Below are 22,345 nucleotides of genomic sequence, written 5' to 3' on the forward strand. Positions count from 1 at the left end.
GTATTGATCGCCAAGTTTGGAGAGGTTACTGGGCGTGGCGAGGAGGAGTTGTTCAGTTTTTTTCATCATTCAGGCAGAGACCGTGTGTGTCCATCCGTACCTGAATGATCAGGTACATTTTGTTAATCAGGGCTAGGTCGTTGGCGTAGTCACCTGTCAATGGGATGAGGATTTGGGTGTCATCCACATAGTTAGTGTAGGTCACACCCAAGTAATCCAGGTCATCTAACAATGGTTTGGTAAATGCGTTGTACATAGTCTGTGATGCACACGATCGTTGCGGGACTCCACATGTGATGGGGATCGGTATTGCAGCTGCTGATGTCGAGAACGCTCTCTTCGACCTGTTACTTAGAAAGGATTTGGTCCAAGCAGTGGCTTCTGATGAAACGTGTGATGTAGTGGAGAGGTGGTTACAGAGGATCTCGTGGTCAACCAAGTCAAAGGCCGCAGATAGATCCAACAACAGCAGGAGGGCTGAGTTTCCTTTGTCGTTAAGGTCATCTATTTGTGTCTTTAGGTCAATCAGGGCAGTTTCAGTGCCATGTTGTGGCCTGAAGCCTGATTGACGGAGGCCTAATAGCTTGTTGAATTCTAAGAACTTTTGTATATGGTTGTAGGCAGCTTTGTCTAAGATCTTCAACAGGGAGGGGACCGTAGTAATGGGTCTAAAGTTGGTGGGTATGTTGGGGTCGAGAGAGGGTTTCTTTAGGAGCGGTAACACCCACGAATTCTTCAGGTTGGTAGGTACAGTGCAGATGTGGAAAGAGGCATTGATGAAAGATGTGATAACTAAACGATTCATAGGCACTTTGAGGGCCTTCTGCGTTTACATCGCCCCTGTTCGTAAACCTCCGCCTCAGTGTGATCTTAACTTAGTTTTGTCAGCTCTATTGCAAAAACCATTCGAGCCTATGTCATCGTGTGAATTAGAACTCCTAACCTAGAAATCAGCCTTTTTAGTAGCCATTACTTCAGCTAGAAGGATTGGAGAACTCCAAGCGCTCTCCTCAAAGGAACCTTATATAATATTCCATAAGGTAGTCCTTTGTACGGCCCCCCTCCTTTCTACCAAAGATGGTTTCCGATTTTCATCTGAATCAAGAAATCTGTCTTTTCTTCCTAGACGGCATGCTTCTGCGGCCGCAGAGACATTACATAATCTAGATGTTGTCAGAACTCCTACATTTTATTTAGAGAGGACCAAACAGTTCAGGGAAAGCAGACCAGCTCTTCATTACTTACGGTGGTCCCTTTGCTGGAAATAGGGCAGCTAAAACTTCCATTGACAGATGGGTTGTCTCCTGTATCTCGAAGGCTTATGATATGAAAGGGCTTCTAACTCTGCAGAGACTTCGGCTCATTTCCACAAGAGCCAAGGCAGCATCCACACCCTTTACTATGCATGTTCCCATTGCAGAAATCTTTAGAGCTGCTATCTGGGCTACCCCTCTTGCTTTTTGCAAGCACTGCGCTATGGATACAAAGCTAAATTTGGCCAAGAGGTGCTCCACAACTTGTTTGCTTGAATTCGTTTATGATGTCTCTTCCAACCTTACTTATTCTAAGGCTTTTTAGTCTGGTCCCAACCAGTTGGTAAGGAGGGAGAGCCAGGACGAAAGAGAAATAAAAAAATTACCTTCACTTTGATTCAGGTTCTCTTAATCCGGGCTCTCCCACCTTCACAACACCCACCCAGCCATCCCCTATGATAAGCATATACTTAAAATCTACCACCATCAGCGGAACCAGGAACTGGGTGTGGAATGTTGGTGACTTAGGGGTAAGGTATCGTCCTGGCGCACAGAGGGACGCATGTGTTACGTAGGCCCTACACCTTCAATTTTCTGAAAATGACAGCAGCTATCTTTTGCAGCCAGCTTTTTCTGGCATGTCTGCGAATGCAGGCGTACCCAACCATTTGTGAAGGAGGGAGAGCCCGGACTAAGAGAACCTGAATCGACATGAAGGTAATTCTTTCATATTTTTCCTCAAAGCCCTTGCCAGGAGAGGGAGCAACAGTACTGGTCTGGCTCCTTTTAGCGCAGCATTGGTCATGCCATTGATCAAAGCATGGTCGCGGAACAGTATATCTTTAAGTGAGAAATGCTCCTGTGTATTTGGATTTCATATATTATTAGTTGTAAGTGTTGTTATGCCTTACTTTTGTTGTTCAGACTATTGGCCTGTATCGGGAACCACTTTTCTGAACCCTTTTGTGTTCTCCCGGTGTAGAAGTCACATGCCATACGTACATTTCATAAATCCAACCCGATCTAGCATCATTGTATTTCCACAATTGCCATTGGTTTGCTATGTGTCCAATCCACATTTCTTTGGTTATATGTTCTGTAAACCTCTCCCTTTTCAAGTTACCTACTGACAAATCTTAGCAACAAATACTTTAATTATGACCTGCTGAATTCTCATGATAGTCATTTCTGTTACTTTTTTCAGCAGGGAATTCCACTGTGCGTGAGCAGAATGTGGAATGTGAGAAGGATCTCTCCTGTGGGGATGAAGGGGGCTCCGTGATGTCAGGCAGCAGAGTGATTTCTCCTCCATCGCTCCGAGATGAGCCGAGATCACTCCCTCAACAATACATAGGTGAAGGAGATGGCAGCCGGGAGCCAGACACCAAAGAACTCGAGGCCACAGGATGCGGAAGGGTGGCATCAGGGGCAAGCAGGCCAGAAGGGCAGATACTGCACTCATGCCAGGGGCTGTTGGTGGCAGAGGTGGAAGAGCCCATCAGTCATTGCAATGGACCAGTGGTTGGAGCATTGCCAATACCCTTGGCTGATGCTGCTAATGGGACTGTGGGGCTGGAGAAGGACCGCACAGTGCTAAGGCCACTGGCTGCTCACAGTGTCTTGGACTACCCAGCTCAATTTTCTCCTTTATCTGGGCATAGCTGGCATGAAGATAGTGCAGTGTTGGAGTGGAGTTTGGCATCCACAGGAAATCTTGAGGAGACCTCTACATGCCCAAGTTGGAATCTTCAGGGCTTGGAGCAGTCGCTGCCAGAGCCAATACCCTACCATGGTAAGTAGTAGAGCTGCATGATCTATGAGCGTTATCCGATAGTTGCTGCAGGGGCACTATCTTCAGGGCTAGGTCATAAAGAGTTTCTCCCTGTACTCATTACACGGAAAGGGACAAGCTTTGGTATTGTCAATCTGCCAGTATTCATGTCCGTGCCTTCAAAGAAGAGAAGGGTTATCGGGAACATAGGAGTTATTTAGCCCTGGGAGGATTTAGAGATTCTCTGGACCAGTAGAGATCTTAATTCCCAGAAAAACGGAAGCGAGAAACATGCAGTGTTGGTGCTTGTGGATTGAGTGACTTTTTTTTAGTGAAATCAACGCTGGCTTCGGGAAGAGAATGAACATGTGTGGGAAAGTATCATCTGGATTTCAGAGCCGGTAATCTGAGCAAGACGTTTCTCCTCTGTAGGGAAAGAGGTTTAGGGGGGCAGATCCTACGGGGATATACAGTAATGTGGGTTTCATCTTCTCTGAGCACAAAAGGGATTTTGATTGCGGTTTTGCTTGGGGTGTGTGAAAAGTGAGTAATTCTTGTCCTAGAGTTCTATTAATGGCAAACGCGAGATGGGTGGAGATCTCAAGGGGATGTGTCCTGAGAAAAGGGAGGCTTGTTATAGACCTTTTTAGGGGAGTCTGTTGAATACCGAGATGAGATTCACTGGCAAACAATAGGCCTGCACTAAACTTGATAAAATCAGAGAAACATGCATATCTCAGATTGAGACATGGGGAAAGGTAGGCATGTCTGTGACTTCTTATAGGAGGTGCATGTCAGAGGTATTCGAATGTCAGGCAGAAAAGTGCTGAGAAGTGTAGCACTGTCCTAGCCTGCTAATACGAGGAGAAAAAAACAGTTTTCAGAGGTTTTGTGCTTGAATTAGCTTGTTGGGGCCTAGGTAGTCCTAGACTTTGAAAGAAGCACTTTATAGCAAAGCTTCTAATTTCTGACTTTCTTTTCTTCCCTCATGCAGAGATACTATGGCGAGACTGGGAGTACTTCTCACTTCTGACATCCTGTGAGCTGAACTCTGGAGGAGTTACTCAGTTTGAGTTCACTGTCATGTCCTACAACATCTTGGCTCAGGATCTAGTGCAACAGAGCCCAGAGCTGTACCTTCACTGCCACCCGGACATACTGAGCTGGGACTACCGCTACCAGAACATTTTACAGGAGCTCCAGCACTGGGATCCTGATGTGAGTAGAGGCCAAGTCCATGTACAATAGCTTGTGATTGTGGATTCCCCATATTTGGCGCTATGAAGATATTTGTAATGGCACAAGTAAATTGCATATGTAGACCCCATAATCCTTCATTAGTGATTCCATCAAAGGTAGTCTGAAGTAGCCATTAGGATTTTGCAGTGGGTTGAGCATGCATCCGAGAACTTCAGATCATGTATACAAATTCCTTGAGGTGAAATTCAACCTTTCATCCTTCTTCCTGACGTTGTTAAATGAGTACTCAATTTGACCAAGCTGTGTCATGATATTAATGTACAATGTACTTTTTTAGTCTTTCGGCAAAGTAAAAAAGCAATGGTTTGGACTATGTTGGAGGTTATCATTCAGTGAAAGCCTTCCATCCATCACTCCTCATTTTCTCTCATTGAAATTTGCCTTAATATTTCTAGTGTATGTGGACCATTGGTGTTGGGCACTGCATCAACCCAGATTTAATAGCAGCAGCCCCTCTAGCAAATGCGAGATCCAGCGCAGCATGGTGTCAAGTTGGTCTTGCCAAATCCGCTGGAGCTTCTGAAACCCACAGACCCTCTCGAAGTGTTTCCATTTCAACCTCTGTTTCTATAGTTGTTAGTAAACTGGAGGGAAGGGAAAGGGGTAGTGGATAGAATAACGAACGAGACAGATGCTTCCTTTGTGGGCTCTGGTCTCGGCGATCTGTAGTTAGGACAACAAATAACAGGATTACATAATTCCATTGCTAAAATCACTTTTAAAAGTTTGATCTCCTTTTCCTTTCCTCCCCTTACCTGTCACCTCCTCAAATACCTCGGAGATGAATTTGTAGTGAAACTAGTTTTTTCTTTTCTTCTTATTCTCAGAAGATTTTCCTTTTCTTTCTCTTGGGTGAACTCTTCTTAAGAAACTCTTTATTTTGATATCTAGCCCGAAACTATCCCTAACGATAGCTATTTTACATTTGAAAAGTCTTTAGACTTTTCTTCATCTAACTCCTCCTTGTTCCACCCTGGAGGAGGACATAAGTCACTTGCCAGCTAAACTTGAAACAATACTGGGATGAGAAGGATGCCGCTTCTTCAGCACTCCCCAGTTTCTGTCTCCAGGCCTTAAGCGCAGCGCGATGAGGAACTGCGGTCTCGTATCCTGGCAACACGTCCTTGCAGGGTAGCGACGTCCACGAAGATGCGCGCACGTGCAAAGGTGAATAATAAATGCAAACCAGCCCTCCGTATGTTTTGCTTCGGCCACCCGCGCTATCCCGACCTGCGCTAAGCCTCATTAGACTTCCCTGCGGCACATCTTCTAATCGCCTCATGTTAAATGTTAAAAGGTATTTATATTGTGCACCGTCACCAACGGAGTTGGTCCCCAGGCACTCTGGCGGATCTGTAAACCAGAAGGCGGTCGGGTGTTAGGTTAGTCGGGAGAAGAGGGAGTAGGAGAGTGAAAGAGGTGGTGTGCTGTTGGGGGCTTCAGCTCGGTATACACCGTGCGCTGCGATTTGGTGCAAGTATTGGACCGGGACGAGACCACATGTACAGTTGGTGCTGTTTGTGTTGTTAGTTTGTTGTTGATGCAGTGTGGTGAAGTGCGTGCGGTTTGCTGTGCAAGAGTAGGTTGTGTGAGTTTTCGGGCGAGTTAGGTATGCAGAAATTTGAAGGTAGGCTTAGTGGGGTGAGAATCCTGGTTGTGGCGCATCTCGTCCGGTTTAAAATATATTACTACTGGTGGGATTAGTAATACTATCTTGACCTTTTGACTGTTGTGGGTTTTAGCACGGCGCACTCCCTCTTGTATTCTAGTGAACTATGTATAATCTAATTGGTGTGTCTATTCTCCTCCTTGGTATCGGAGCAGGGGTTGGGTGGCCCCTTTCCTAATATCTTTTGAATTTGTCTGCTGGGACTTCGGGTGTGGAACAGGGCCAGGATGCTATGGATGAGTCGTCTTATTGCTTCCGTCTTGGTCTGTCTATGTATTCAGTCTTCAGTGTCCTCCTCTTGTGGGTATCTCTCATTATGTTGTATGGTGTGTCGTGGAATGCGTTCCTTAGATTCTGTTTGTATTCGATTGCTTGGTAGGAAATGGGACCGGTATCTTCATTCATCGTTGTTTTAGCAGTGCGTGTATTCTGGTGGGTGGTCTTCTAGTTACGCAGTGAAGAGCCAGGATTTGAGCAGCTTCCTGAATAGTAGGTGGTTTCTTGTGTTCCGTATATTCCATGGTAAGTCATTCCAAGTTTTTGGTGCCTGGTGGGAGAAAGAGGATCCTCTGAGTTTTCTTCTGTTGTAGGGTTTTGGTTCCAGGCGGATGTCATTGCTAGATCTGAGCGTTCTTGTTAGCTGATGTAGGTGTAATTTATCTCTCAGGAATTCTGCGCCTTCGTTGTGTATTACTCTGTGCGTGATGCACATTGATTTGAATTTAATTTGTTGTTCTATTGGTAGCCAATGTAGTATTTTTAGTGCGGGTGTGATGTGTTCTCTTCGGGATAGGTTGAGAAGGAGTCTGGCTGCCGCGTTTTGTATGCGTTGTAGTTTTTAGAAGTCGTTCCGGCATACCCAGGTATATCTGTGAATGCACATGCTACTCTTAAACTAATGAATGGCTGACAGTTCGAGCTCGGTAAGAGTTGTATAGGGTGCAGCGTCTTTACTGTCCTACGCGGAGCAACAACCTTGACTAAAGTCTTTTCTCAAATGAGTATTTAAACAGAATGTCAGTATTTAAACTGTTGCATAATAGCTTGCCATAAATATTTACATGAATTACTTCTTTGATAAATAAACCCGAACTGTGCTTCCACTTGAGGACTTCTTAGTAGTTTTTCTTTTCCCTTCTTTCTTCTTACTGCTTAAGTCTTCAGCTGGTACAAAGGTTCTTTTTACCTAAACTTAACGGAGCAACTACAAAAACCAACCTGTCTCTGGAAATGCTCTGATGAAAGGCAGTTGGAGATTGTCCAGGTTGATTGATCTTGCCCTCCTAGCCAATCAGCTGCTTCTTCACTGCCCTGCCATCTTAGTTTGGGATTCCTGTACAACTAGTGTTAAGGAAAGCAAGAAAACATACACCACCCCAACCGCCCAACTAACACCTATTCTTAGAAAAACATCCTCCTATCTTGTGTATTGTCATAGGCCACCTGCAAGCCCTGGCACATGGCTACCCTTATTCACCCTATATCAATTACATTTAAAGCAATGGAAGGTTGCCCTGGCTCCATTCCCTACACCCTGAACCCATCCCACTCCTGAATCAATGAGGCTATACTGTGGATGATTGAGTATGGAATCTATTAGAGTCCCATGCTTTTAAAGCATTCCCTAATGACTGTTGAGAACCTCTGAACGTGTTTTCCCATTTTTAATCTTTTCGAGCGTCCCTTTATGTTGATTATCCTGACCTAATGGTTGGATCCAACATGCATACAGGATCTTATACAATTTTCTTGGCCTTTTCTACTGTTGTGGCTTAGATGTTCTTCTTAATGCAGAAAGCATTAGAAAACCTCTTACTACCATACAAATATATATATACTGGTCCAGTGGGTCAAACGGTACCTACGCCTAAAAAGAGGTCCAACATTATTTGCTGCCCATTGTTCTCATGGATCCTCTAAAATATGTCTAGGCCTCTTATGCCCCACCAAAATGCTAAATTGTGTTCTTTGAACCCATGACCTTTGCCTTCCTCTATGGACCTCCGTGCCCGGTTCTATTTCCGTGAAAATATCACTTCCTTTGGGCCCCCGCCTCCCACCCTCGCTGGTGGGATGGCTTTGAAATCGAGGGGTAGGTGGCTTCACCTCCGAACTTCTCAGCTGCCGCTTCCTCCCTCCCCACCCAAGCATACCTTACCCCATAACACACAAACACACACACACATAGACTTACCTGTTCTCCCGACGGCTCTTCCTGGTCCTGACTTGCCTGTCAGTCCCTCCGTGCACTCATGTGCGGCAGGGGCATGACAGTTTGATTTAGAAAGACAGCTCTGTGCGGTCACAGAACAATCTTTATAAATCAGTCTTTTTTTTCTATTTCGATGAATAGGAAAATGCTTTTTCATTTATTACTCTGTGCCCACATACCTCCTCAAAAAAAATATCTTGGCTGTGATCCTTGCCTTGTAAAGAGAAAGGATATCAATGTTCCCCTCTTCTCCCTTCTCTGCCTTTCCTCTGTTCACCCCAGACAAGGTTTCTAAACAAATCCGATCTATGAAAAGTCTTGTCTAAACAGGTTCTTCCTTGTTCATCCAAACCCATCAAGGACCACATTGACACCCTCGCTGCAGCCATGGCCGACTTTTGCAATCACCTTTTTGCCACTGGAATCTTCCCTTCCCCCCTGAAGCACTCTCTTGTGCACCCTCTTCTTAAGAAATACTCAGCCGATTCCTCCTGTGCGGCTAACTATCGCCTGATCTCCATTACTCCTTTCCCGGGCAAACTCTTGGAAAAGCTGGCCATCGCCCAGCTTAATCTTCACACTGAATCTGTTGGTTGTCTCCACGACCATCAGCCTGACTTCAGAGCAGCCAGAAGCATGGCAACTGCTCTCCTGAACATCTAAAAAGGCCTGCTCTCTAACCTTGATGCCACTCACCCCTATGTCCTCATCTTACTCGATCTCTCCTCTCGACACGGTCAGTCATGCCATCCTGCTCAACCGGCTCGGTGATAAACTGGGTATCACTGATCAGGCCCTGGCCTGGCTGACCTCTTTCCTCTATGACCGACCCTCCCAAGTTCAACTTGGGTCCATCCTGTCCTCTATCGCACTCTCTACCTGTGGTTTTCCCCAGGGGCATAACCTTTCTCCCTGGCTGTTCAACCAATAGCTGGCACCTCTCGCCCACCGCATTGCTGCTCTCTGCTCTAACTTTCAGTGCTATGCGGATGACACTCAGCTCGCATTTAGGCTCCCCTCAGCTGCCTCCTCTGCCTCTCTCATCCCAGATTCTGTCTGTAATCCAGGAGTGGTGTGCCACTAATGATCTCTGCCTTAATGGCAGTAAGACGGAGATCACACCTGCATCTTCCTTTCCTGTCGCTCTCTGGCCGGCCTCCCTTGGCCCTTTCTCTGCTCACACCTGTGAGGCTAAGAACCTCTGGGTCATCTTCAACTCCTAACTCTCCTTCCATCTCTGATGTCTCTAAGAAGTCAAACTGCCAGCTGCACCTCCTCAGAGGTATTCTTCCTTTCCTCACCTTCCCCCAGAAGCTCTGTCTCCAGAGCTCTGGTTCTCTCTAGGCTGGACTACTGCAACAGCCTCTTTCTAAATCTGCCTGCCTCTACGACTCACCCAGAACAGGACTGCAGGACTTGTCCTTGGCCTCAAGCCCAGGGATTGTAGCTCTGCAGCCCTGAAATCCTTCCATTGACTCCCAGTGGGAGCAAGGATCAAGTTCAAGACCCTCTGTATTGTCCACGAGGCCTTCTGGGGCCTGGGACTGCAATACCTCAACTCTCTCTTCGGAAATATCTTCCACTTCAAGCTCTTCGCTCCACCATCTCCAACTCCTTGAGGGTCAGTCGCTTCTCCAAGCAACGAGTTGGGGGAAGATCTTTCTTCGGCTGGTGCCTCCCTCTGGAACAGCCTCCCTGCCTCTCTGAAACCTGAGCAGAACCATCTTCGGTTATGGAAGCACCTCAAGACCTTCCTCTTTGCCTCTACCTTCTCTCTTCCTCTCCCCTGCTGATCTCCTGTCTGATACTGCACTGGTCACCTGGCTACCCTCTGAATTCGGGCCCAGGTCCCTGCCCACCCAGTTGCACTCCTGCACTGCCTCCTGGTATCCCGTGCACTTGTGGTCTGTTTCTGCAACCCTTCAGTCACCTTACCTGCTGCACTTATTGACACCTATTGTCTGCACTTACTTGCCACCTGGTGGCGGCACTACTTGTTTTTGATCCCGTGTCTGCTGCTAGCCCATCCTCTCCCCCCTAATCCCCAGCCACTTGTCGCGTCCCCTCTCCCCTGCACTTGCGCGATCTCAGTGTCACTAGGCCTAGTAAGATCGATGTTTTTGTCTTCCCGCTGTTTCCCCTCCCTTGCCTCACCGCGCCTTGAAGCACTTGTGTATAGGTGCATTATAAATGCCATATCATATCCTGTCCTACCAGTTGCCCTTTAAATACTGCTCCTTTGCCCCATCCACCCACTAAATAAAGCTCTGATATACATGGCCTGCTGGCTTTAGAGACGGCCTGATTGTCTTTTTGAGCTTCGTTGACCTCTTCCTCTTACCTAGTTCCCTGCAGTAAATATGGAGACTGTAGGAGTGTTGAACAATCAATGTTGTGGTGATCTACAGATGAGCCCTCTCTGCTGTTCATCCGGGTCAGCAACTTTGCAACTTGGCTTTTAGGCTTGTGGACGAGGTACATGCTTGCCGCTGGGAGAACTCTGCCCACTCGAGCGGTGTAACGCTGGAAGTAGCATGAAGGAAGAGTGGGTATGGAGATATGATTGGTGTCCTGCTACGGCAACCAACAAAGCTCCCTGCGGGAGACAAACTGAGGGAAATTGGTAGAATACTCCGCTACTACATATGGACCTTCCAAGTGTTCCCCTGAAACATCGTGGAGGCTGAACACACAACAGAGGGACTCCTGAAGGTGGCAACGTGTGAGCGGTACACATACTGGAGCGATGTCTCTTCCTGGTAGCTCGGAGCCTAGCCTACCTGTCCTGGGTTTTTGGCTTTTCATGTGCACACCCTGCCCACAAATCTGATCAAGCAATGTCTCCTGTTAACTGACCTGAATCCTGACAATGTATGGGGCAGGCCAGATGGGAAACATGTTCTGGGTTTTGTGTACCATTGTCACGTTGCATGATCAACAGACCGCTCTGTGCCTAGCTTATGAAGTTCTCAGGTTATTGTACAACTAAAGCATGCTCAGTAATTGGGTTGAACTGTAAACACAGGTGGCCAAAAAGGGAAGCAGCGGGAGTCTGAGGTGTGTTTTTTATTTTTGGGGAAAGGTGAATAATGGGGGTGAGGTGTGTGGTTGTCCATATGCCTTTTTGGGAGAGGAGGGGGGGAATGTTTTGTGACGGGGAAAGGACTCGGTGGTGGGGGAGTGGCTAAATGTAACTGGGTTCACGTTTCTGTGGTGGGGTTTGTGGGGAAAGGAGGGAGGTGGCAGGTAAAAGGGGACCAGCCCTGGATTTTCTACAAAATCCTGCCAGCACAGGTGTGGGTGGAGGAATCGGATTCCCTGGGGCTTGAGGTGGGGGGTGGGTGAAACCCCCCAGATATGTGATATTGTGTCCAGCTGTCAAAATGCAGAAATATCACAAAGAAACCCAAACCCCTAGGTAACAGTGGCTGACTCAGAGGGCACTAATCTGCCTTTGTCACAGCACTGGGAGAGAAAGCCCCAGGATGCTCACGTACCCTAGGAGAGACCGTCCTCGATACAAATCTGAGTTCTTACAAGTGGCCACAGTTCGACTTTCTGATTCTTTTTTTCCCTGTACAGGAGTGACCCCTGAAGAGAGCGCCTGATGACCCATCTTTGGCTGTGTTTTTCATGAGTATTTTGAAAGTTGTGAGGGATCATGAGTTTTCATGGGAGGAATTTATCACTGTAAAATAAACACTAGCCAACATTCCTCTGGCACTGCCCCCACCCCCACCCCACCACAAATGTTAATGTGGCCTTCAAAGAGAAAAATGGCAAATCGCCTGAATCTGTATGTTTATTGCCTCCGAAGGATGAGTTTGTGCTGACTGAGAAGTTGAAGACATGTCGCAGGTTAGCATTGCTGTCTCCTTTTGTGCCCATGTTATGGGAGATGGGCCAGCATGTATTGAGGGCATCCTCTTCTAATGAGACGTGTATAAGGTTCCTGAGTTGGCGTTTTGATGTTTTCGCAACTTGTCCTAGCCAGTTTTGTGGCTAGTGCAGTGAGACAAAATGAATTCTTCCCTGCTTCCACTACTACGAGGTGATTTATTCTTCATCACTGGTCATCAGAACATACTGTTCAGTGGAAATCCTATTCCTTTACATTGGAGAGCTTTGGCAAAAGGTGCATAGTGACACTGTACTCAGTGAATTCAAGTTTCCATGAAATGACCAACAGAATGCTGGTGAGAAGGAAAGTCAAGCATGGTTGGATTTAAAACCTGATGTTTAGAAGGAATCGTGTCGCATTTGACGATGTAAAAAACACAGTTCTTGTACCACCCACGTTTGTGGCTGCTATTACAACTGTCCTTCGGGACAATGCTAAAACACCTGACAAGATAGGGTGGCCAAACCGGGAAGCATTGGTTTATAGGTTGGAGGAGGAGGGGCCAATTGAGAGCAGGATTCAGCTTGCTTAGAATTTCGGCTTGGATCATTCAATTGAGCCCATGTTTTGAGCATCCTAATTGGCTGTCACGCCTGCCCTGGATGCTTAGTAGCTTTGTCAACCAAAGGCCGACATCCGCTCATTGCAGTACTCTGTGGCCTTGAACTAGAGATTCACTTTTAGGGATGGCTACGGAGAGATGCTGTAGCCTGTGTGGCTTGTCAGTTGTCGTTGCCAATTGTCTCAAATTTCACGTTAGGGTTTTATCGCGCATTTCTTTTTTTTTTTTTAAAGTGGAGAAAAAGTAGTTTTTGGTTCGTATTTATTAAAGAAGTAGTCTACAAATGCTGGGAATGCCAATGTTCATGTAAAAAAAACATTACAAATGAAGGATTTCACTAATGAAGACTATCCTACTACACCTTTGCTCACACAATATCCTGTTGTCAAAGTGGAAATATAACTTGTGGTACTCTGGCCTGGCAGGCAAAAGAATAAAAATGGGGCAAGGTGCATTGCTTGTTCTTTTTGTCTGTATTGGCACAAATTTGTTGTGGGAGATGCTTGTGTGGGACTTTAAATTCGTGTTCGGCCTATAAAGGGTGTAAAGAGAAGAAATCAACCGTAAAACTATTGTATGGCAATTGGTTCAGGATGGCAGATTAAGCTTCTTGAAAAAAGTCCAGGAAGCCAGGATTATAAATGAAGGACATCAAACCGAAAGGTATTCACAACGTTTTCCTATTTTAGTTGTTCTAGCATTCAATCTTTATCGCTTCTTTTGGGCACACATGCACAAGGCCTCCCCACCTCTTTTGGAATTTAGGAATCCGCTCCCCTTTGCTAAGAGTCCCTTAACTGGGACTCGCCTTCTCTCTGTCTTTTTTCTAACTCTGGGATATGGTGCACTGCTCGCCCTTCCACGCCCAGGGATGTAGTGTCCTGCTCACTAGTCCTTACTTAGGGTTATAGTGCCCTGCTCACTCTCGCAGGGATATAGTGCCCTGCTCACGTTCTAGCTCTTCACTTTAGCATACCTCTCTTCTGTGTACACAGCACTCTCCTCTTCTGCTACACATCCCCTCTTCTGGGGCCAATGTGTGTGTCTTTCTCCCTCATCTCCCCAAATTCCTGCACTTGGGTGCAGCGTCTCTTTTTCTTTGTCTCAAGGGGAATGGGCTCTCCTTTTCTCACTGAAGCCCACCCCTCTTCTGGGGTCCCAGGGCTCACCTCTTCCTCAAAGGAGCATACCCACCTTCTGGGTTTCGGGGGGGTGCTCTTCTCAGCCCCACTGGAGCAGACTCTGCATTTGGGTTTCAGGGGGGCTCCTCTCCTGCTCACTGGAGCACACCCCTCCTCTTGGGTGGAGGGTACGCATCTCTCCCCACCCTGGATTACACTGCTCTTATGCGCACAAGGGGTTCTCTTGCTCTGTGGCTCTCCGGCTTCCTCAGCAAACTCCTCAGTTTGCGGCCCAAAAGGCACTGAGCTTCTATCTACAAGTTTACCGGTCCGGAAACCAGGGTGCCAGTAATCCCACCGGCACCCTGGTTTCCAGACCAGCAAACTACAGGTTTTGTTTGTTTGTTTGTTTGGTATTTATTATACGCACCGGACCCTGGGGTATAAGGGCGCAGGAAGTAAGAAGATGTACAGCTTAGAGCATAAATTACAGGTTACAGTTACATGTTACAGATAATTACAAGTTACAGATGCAGGTTTACAATACAAGTTTACAATCATATGGTATAGATGCTGTGTAGCAAAACAGGCGTGAGCATTATCATAATTTCAGTTAGTAATAGCTGTCGTCAGCCAGTTAATTACAATTTGCCTGAATTTGGAAGGAGAATGTTCTAGCCTCGCGGTAGTGGGTAATTCGTTCCACAATTGAGCAGCTTTGACTGGGAAGCTAGCTCCGCCTATGGTGGTCAGTTTAAAGCGAGGTACTTGGAGGCGATTGGTGTAGGCAAGTCTGGTTTGTCTTGTGGAGTGTGATCTGGTGAATCTGTCCTTAAGGTATTGAGGGGCTTTGTTGTGTAGAGATTTGTATGTGAGAGATGCAGTTTTAAGTTTGATTTTCTCATGGGTGGAGAGCCATTTGTGTTTCCTTCTTGTTTCTGTAATGTGTTCTCTCCTGGGGATGTCCAAAGCCGCTCGGAGGGCCTTGTTTTGCTGTATCTGGATTTTGTTGATGATGGATTTAGTGGCTCCTATGTACAGTGCGTTACAATAATCTAGTTTAGAGATGATAAGGGCTCTGGCTAGTGTTAGACAACTGTGCTGGGATAGGAATTGTTTTCCTGCTCTAATGAGCTTACATGTGTAGGCTGTTGAGGAAGCTAGGGAATTTACCTGTTTGGAAAATGATAAGGTAGAATCAAGGTAGATCCCTAATGTTTTAACTTCTTTAGCAACTTGTATGCAGTTCCCATCTATGATAAAGGAAGAGTAATTTGTGCTTAGTTTATTGATGAGGGGTGTGGTGCCTAGGATGAGAAGCTCAGTTTTATCATCGTTCAGGCATAAGCCGTGGGTTGCCATCCATGCCTGAACGATGCTGTATATTTTGTTCACCAGTGCTAGATCTTTTTCGTAAACCCCCGTGAGTGGGAGGAGGATCTGGGTATCGTCAGCGTAGTTAGTATACGTGATACCCAGATGGTCCAAATCATCAAACAGGGGCTTAGTGAATATGTTATATAGCGTTGGTGAAACGCACGATCCCTGTGGCACACCGCAGGTAATAGGGATGGGGTCTGCAGCTGCTGTAGGTGAGAAAACCCTCATGGTGCGGTCACTAAGGAAGGATTGTATCCATGCTATGGCCTCAGTGGAGAAGTGTGCTGCTGAATCTAGGTGGTTACATAGGACTTTATGGTCCACTAAATCAAAAGCGGCCGATAGGTCTAGTAGCAGGAGGAGTGCTGGTTTTCTAGAATCTCGTACTTTGTCTATTTGGGCTTTAAGGTCAATCAGTGCAGTTTCTGTGCCGTGAAGAGGGCGGAAGCCAGATTGTCGGGAGCCTAATAGTTGGTTTTGTTCCAGGAAATTCTGGATTTGGATATATGCCACCTTGTCCAGTATCTTCAAAAGGAACGGTACCGTAGTGATGGGTCTATAATTGGTGGGTATAGTGGGGTCTAAAGTAGCCTTTTTTAAGAGTGGGAGCACCCAAGACTCTTTTAAGTTACTGGGGATAATGCCTGTGGTAAAGGAGGCATTAATTAACTTAGTGATAAATGGTGCTAGATCTCGTGCGGCATCTTTGATGAGTTGTGCTGGACATGGGTCTCCTTTGCAGTTGGACGGTTTTAGGCCGAGTATTACTTTTTCTACTTCTAGTATGGAGACTTTGGAGAAGTGGAATTGCGTAGTGGGTTTGAAGTTAGCAAGTGTCTTAGTAGGCGGTAATATATTGGATGCTAAGGTCTCGCGTTTTAGTTCTATTTTCTTTGTTAGAGAGAGCTTGCTGGATTTCAGAGCACCACTTTTTGTCTTTAAGACAGTTATCTTGAGGTGTTATTGGGTTTTCCAGTTCTCTGAGTATGGCGAACAGTTCTTTTGTGCTTGATTTAGCTTGTGTAATTCTGTTATTGTAGGTCTCTTGTTTAGCTAAGATGATTTCATTTTTATAATGAGAGGAGATATTAACTAGTTTTAGTTTATTTTCTGGAGTGGGGCTAATTTTCCACGTATTTTCCCATTTCCTTTTTTCTAATCTCAGATTTTTTAGGAGAGGGGTGAACCAGTTGTTCAGGTGGCTCTGTGGTTTGCTGTTTCTGAGCTTGAGTGGTGCGATGTCATCAAGGGTTTTGTTCATGATGTTGTTAAATTCTTCCACTAGGCTGTTAGGGTTAAGGTTATCAGGTAAAGCGTCCAAGGTGGGCATGATGCCAGGGAGTAGTTTGTCTAGTGTCATGTTTTTTTTGTTTCTGGTAAGTGCGGGTGGTGCACACAGTTGTTGTAGTTTAGGGGTGACGGTGTCCAAGGAGAATGAGATAAGATGGTGATCTGACCAGATTTGGGGTGAGATGGTGAGAGTAGATATATTGCAGTTGTGGTCAGCAATCCAATCAAGGGTTCTCCCTTTGATATGGGTGGGCTCAAACACTCTTTGGGTGTATCCCAGTTCTGTTAGGGTGTTGGATGCTGCTGTGGCTTGTGAGTCGTTGATGTCATTGAAGCCAATATTGAGGTCACCTAGTAGTATTGATTGAGTAGTATCTTTGAGGTTTTCTGATAGGATGGTAGTTAAGTCTTCTATGAAATTCTTGATAGGACCTGGAGGTCTGTATATCAAGTGAAGGTTAAGAGTTTGAGAGTTAGCTGTTGATGTCTTGGTGGACATTATCTCACAAGATTCAATGGTTGGTGAGGGGGTGAGTCTCATCCCAAGTATAGTTTTGACGATGATGGCTAGTCCGCCACCTCGAGCTCCGCACCTATCCGTTCTGAGGATAGTATAATTGTTGGGCACAGCTAGGGATAGTGCTGGGCCTGATGCCTCATGCAGCCAAGTTTCTGTAATGGCTAGGAAGTCGTAGTCTTCTGTCGAGATGACTTCAGATATTTCTATGGCATGGGCGACTAAGGATCTAGCGTTTATTAAGGCTCCTTTAAGTTTAGGTGTGCGGTTAGGGTGTGTAACAGTATTTATTGCTGCATTAGGAGTGGCATTTGTTTCTTTGTTTGTTTGGTAATTGTTGTGCTTTATGTAGTTGTGGGTGAAAGGTTTGCGAGTGGGTTCCTTTTTGGCTCGAATGGTGTTAGTTTCGTATTTGATGAGCGGATCAAAGATTCTGGGTAGTCTTGCTCGTAGTCTTAGGTTTCTGTCGGCTATGTTACATTGTATGGTGGATTGTTGTATTGTGGTTGCTATAAGAGGCGACATGATGAGTCGTTCCAATAGGGCGAGTGAGGAGGCCAGGTATACTAGATAGGATAGTATAAGGAGCATTGTATAATGTGTGAGAGTCCTGTATCTAGATGGATGGCTAGAGTTCTAGTTTTGGGTAGTGTGCAGGCAGAGTAGCTGCTAAGTCTGCTGTGTTGAGCGACCAAAGGGCACAACACAATTACTGTGGTCTAAGAGCGACCAGAGGGCACAACACAATTACTGTGGTCTATGAGCGACCAGAGGGCACAACACAATTACTGTGGTCTATGAGCGACCAAAGGGCACAACACAATTACTGTGGTCTATGAGCGACCAAAGGGCACAACACAATTACTGTGGTCTATGAGCGACCAGAGGGCACAACACAATTACTGTGGTCTATGAGCGACCAAAGGGCACGACACAATTACTGTGGTCTATGAGCGACCAAAGGGCACAATACAATTACTGTGGTCTATGAGCGACCAAAGGGCACAACACAATTACTGTGGTCTATGAGCGACCAAAGGGCACAACACAATTACTGTGGGCTATGAGCGACCAAGGGCACAACACAATTACTGTGGTCTAAAAGCGACCAGAGGGCACAACACAATTACTGTGGTCTATGAGCGACCAGAGGGCACAGCACAATTACTGTGGTCTATGAGCGACCAAGGGTACAGCACAATTACTGTGGTCTATGAACGACCAAGGGTACAGCACAATTACTGTGGTCTATGAGCGACCAAAGGGCACAGCACAATTACTGTGGTCTATGAGCGACCAAAGGGCACAACACAATTACTGTGGTCTATGAGCGACCAAAGGGCACAACACAATTACTGTGGTCTAAGAGCGACCAAAGGGCACAACACAATTGCTGTGGTCTAAGAGCGACCAAAGGGCACAACACAATTGCTGTGGTCTATGAGCGACCAAAGGGCACAACACGGTTGCAACGGCATTAATGAAGTGCAGCGCGATATGGCGCATAAGAGCGGTAGCAATCGCACCATACACATGAGCAACAAAAAGTTAGCAAGAGTGAATTCGCCAAGTTTGTGTGTTTATGCTAGCAATAAGCAGTAGACATTCCCATGAGGACCGTGGGTAGACTAGGCGACTAAGGGTATTATGCTTTACTCACAGTGGGTTGAGTCCAGACAATGCACTCACAGTGGGTTGAGTCCAGACAATGCAGGTAAAGAGTACTGGTTCCACGGCTCCAGAGGCGAACAGGGTCAAACAGGAAGGGGCCTTCCTCGAGCCTTCTGGGCCAAATGAACGTGTTGCTAGGCAACGCGATAAATAATGATGGCGGCGGCCATCTTAGGATCGGGTGCCTGCTAGGCGGATGCGCGGGGTGGAGCGCACCGCCGGTGGGCTTCAGGCTCACCTGCAATGGGCAGAAGGAGGGCTACAGATGGTGCACGGCTGCTCCAGCAGACCGTGTTGATGTAGGTCGGCAGGATAGCAGAGGTGCATCGGGTGCACAGTGAGGGGCTCCTGCCCTCTCAGGAGTCTGGAGCAGCACGGGCAGAGTTTGTGGCCCCTGGCTCCTAACAGGCACACAACAGGCCTTAGAATGGCCTTTGGATTGGCCGGCGATCCGCCTGCCGGCGGTTCCTTCGAGTGAAATCGAGGTTTAGCCTCGATTTCGTGCCGCGATGCGCCCGGCATAGGCGAGTCAGGCACTTGTGGGGACGGGGTCAGGCAGGCCCTGTTCCGATGGCACGCTCGCTTCCTGGATCCTCTTTCCTCCTCGGATCCTCCTCGGGTCCTCTGCTGGGCTGGGGGGCTGGGAGGGCTCCTGCCCTCACCCCTCTAGGTGGAAGTTGGGAGTGGGGGACCTGGGCACACAACAGGCCTTAGAATGGCCTTTGGATTGGCCGGCGATCCGCCTGCCGGCGGTTCCTTCGAGTGAGATCGAGGTTTAGCCTCGATTTCGTGCCGCGATGCGCCCGGCATAGGCGAGTCAGGCACTTGTGGGGACGGGGTCAGGCAGGCCCTGTTCCGATGGCACGCTCGCTTCCTGGATCCTCTTTCCTCCTCGGATCCTCCTCGGGTCCTCTGCTGGGCTGGGGGGCTGGGAGGGCTCCTGCCCTCACCCCTCTAGGTGGAAGGTTTGCCTGCAGGATTGCTGTGCCCGGCAGATCTGACCCTGCCGGGCACAGCGGTCATGGTAGGCAAAGCCGTAACGGAAGCACCAGCACCATTAGTAATGGTGCCGGTGCTTCTGTGTCCCCAATCCCATAGAGTCCTATCGGACTGGGGACTTATATTTTACTGTGCCAAATTTTCCAGGCCGCCAGGGTTGTAATCTCCCAGTGGCACCGGGAAGTCAGGCGGCAGTAAATATTTACAGCTCTGGGAGCAACCTACCGGTAGCACTGGCAGGGTTACCGGCGGACTCGTAATGAGGCCCACTATCTGTGTTTCTTAATCTTTGTTATAAAGCCCTCACATTTCTCCCATTGGCTAAAGCAAACATTTGAATTGATTTGCATATTTATGTTCCTATTCAAATCCAGGGGAAGGAAGTCTTTAAAAGGCTTTCCGCCATCTTGGATTACTTTCAGTTGGCCTCCTAGTGCTGGAGCTGGTGTTTGTTACCAGTTCAGTGGCAGCTAATCTATCTTGTGCTTTCCTTCAAGGACAGGCAAAAACCTAAATGTTGCCACCAGAAAATGCTTCGCTCCTGCACACATCAACACTTGGGGGTTCGCAATGCCTCTACCTTTTCTTCAACTAACCTTCTTGCTAATCCCCCTTCTTTTCCAAGCCCACGCACCAAGAGGCCTTACAAATGGCAGAATTTGCACTATAGAACATACGTTCCATTTGAAATCACAATTCTAAAGAGAAACATTTTAAGGTAGCTGAGGAGCCCTAGGAGTGCTAGGTCTGAAACCCTAAATACCCTCATCCATCATCTCCCTTAACTCTCTCTTACAACCCCCTCGCCCCCATCCAACGGTCTTAAAGCTCCATGAAGCAACCTAGTGCTGGGTGTGGGGGTTATGCTATTATCCAGCATTTTACGAATCGATTACCTTAGAAACCAATTTTCAAATATATGATTTTTACTCCGTTATTGGGAAAGCGAACCAACAGGAGACCTCATTGTTGGCAGGACTTTCCTCGTTTTTCACACTGTGCAAAAGCATAGGAAAGATGTGAAGAAGCTGAAGAATTTTAAAATGTGTAGATTGTTGGGAAGGGATGGTGGCTAATGTTGCATGGAATCTCTAGCAAAGAGGCCATAGTTTTGAAGATTAAGTTTGGAACAAGGAGTTAGTTGCCCATGATTAAACTAACAATTAAACAGTATATAAGAGTGCCAGTGAGGTGGACACAGGGGTACGAATAGGGGACTTGGTATGGTCTGGATTTTTATTATAGTCTAGGAGTAGGATTCATTCAGTCTCACTGTCGGGCAATCAGTTTGTATGTGTTCCCAGTATGAAATCTATTGTACTAATAGACTTGGCTGCTCACCCCCTTGTCTGATGTTTTATTTATTATATTCCAGATTCTTTGCCTCCAAGAAGTGCAGGAGAATCATTATTATGATCAGCTGGAGCCAGTCCTGGAAAGCATGGGTAAGAGACCCCTTTGAGCACGGCCGCCCGTTTGCAATTCCTTATTGACTATCCAACCATAACATGCTAAGGTTTTTAGCAAAAATGGGGTCAAGATGGTCCAAATCCTTGCCAGTGTTCACTGAAGAAATATGTTCCAAACCTTCACTGATGCACGTTCAGTGTTGTGTTATAAATCTGCAACAACCTCTGTGGAATGCACATGCTTTTCAACTCCTGAGTGACATTCATTGAGTTCAATAGTGGCCTTTCTCCAAGTACTGGTTCACAGGCATAAATACAATACAGGACATGATGCTAGCCCTTATTTTCATGCATTTCTTGTAAAAGAGGACATACGCAGTTTGATTATACAAATGCGTTGAGAGCCTTAGATGACATGCTCCAGTGCCTCCTTTACATGCCTTGAGTGGGTAAGGAAGAAAATCATCTTGCTCCCTTGTGTGAGTTCCTACCAATCTTTGCTTGGTCTCTGTTGTGGTCTCTGACTATTTTTCCAAAGTGATTTCCATGTAGACCTTGCTGGCGAGGCAACTATTTCATATTTGTGGCCATTTAGGTGGTGGTTATCGCTAAGGTGTTCTTAGTCTCCCTGAGTCAGTATCCCTAACCAAGACAGTTGTACTGGTTCTGGGTGGTGCTAATATATTGTCTGCACAAGGTTAGCAGCCGTTTTGGCTCGCATGAAGCTTTTTTTCATTGAGGCTCCCGTAATGGAGTCACTCGAGTTTTAAAATATAGTGTCCAGGCAACTGTCCTTTGTTGTTCTTCTGTGTATGGTGGGTTTGAGATTGGGAATGGCTGTAAGGGTTGTTTTTCTGGATTTGTGCTCTGACGTGGAGCTCGCACACAAATGTGTGGAATTACCTGGAAGTGACTGCAGTGGGGGATGTCTGTGATTCTTCTGGAATCCACGTCCACTGAGTTTGTCCACACAAATACACATGAAAGTTGGTGCGTGGTTGACGGCATTGATTATCTGGTAGACAAAACCTTAACTGTTGTGTGTTTGTATGATTGGATGTCACCCCCCCCTACTGGTTTGGCATACAAGCTGACACCCTGCAGCAAGAACTGGGATATGATCAGCTAAGATTTGATCTTGAAGCATCTTGAGCGATGGCTGACCCAAGGATAGTGACAGAAGCCCTGCCCCTAGCATTGTTTGCTCTTGAAAATCCATTGGTAAAGCTTTATCTCTCGTTTGACCAGAGGCAACCGTGACCGGTGTTGCTTTATCTTGATCCAGCGGGAACAGCTTGATCCATTCTTCAGAACGTGTTTTTGTGACTCC

At 46.7% G+C, this 22,345-nt stretch overlaps 1 protein-coding gene across 3 annotated transcripts in view; it reads left to right on the forward strand.

The window, feature by feature from the left end:
• ANGEL1 (angel homolog 1) overlaps window positions 1-22,345 on the forward strand; it is a 375,400-nt gene that overhangs the window by 30,973 nt on the left and 322,082 nt on the right. For 2 of the 3 annotated variants that reach the window (XM_069638021.1, XM_069638020.1), the window contains 3 exons: window positions 2,458-3,045; window positions 4,019-4,242; window positions 20,982-21,051. In XM_069638021.1, coding sequence (XP_069494122.1) covers window positions 2,458-3,045; window positions 4,019-4,242; window positions 20,982-21,051 — 882 coding nt within the window. The remainder of the gene's footprint in view (window positions 1-2,457; window positions 3,046-4,018; window positions 4,243-20,981; window positions 21,052-22,345) is intronic. The other variant, XM_069638022.1, reaches the window with a different exon arrangement.

Source organism: Ambystoma mexicanum, chromosome 14 (assembly GCF_040938575.1).
Source record: "Ambystoma mexicanum isolate Mex_15411 chromosome 14, UKY_AmexF1_1, whole genome shotgun sequence".
In the NCBI taxonomy this organism is placed as follows: domain Eukaryota; kingdom Metazoa; phylum Chordata; class Amphibia; order Caudata; family Ambystomatidae; genus Ambystoma; species Ambystoma mexicanum.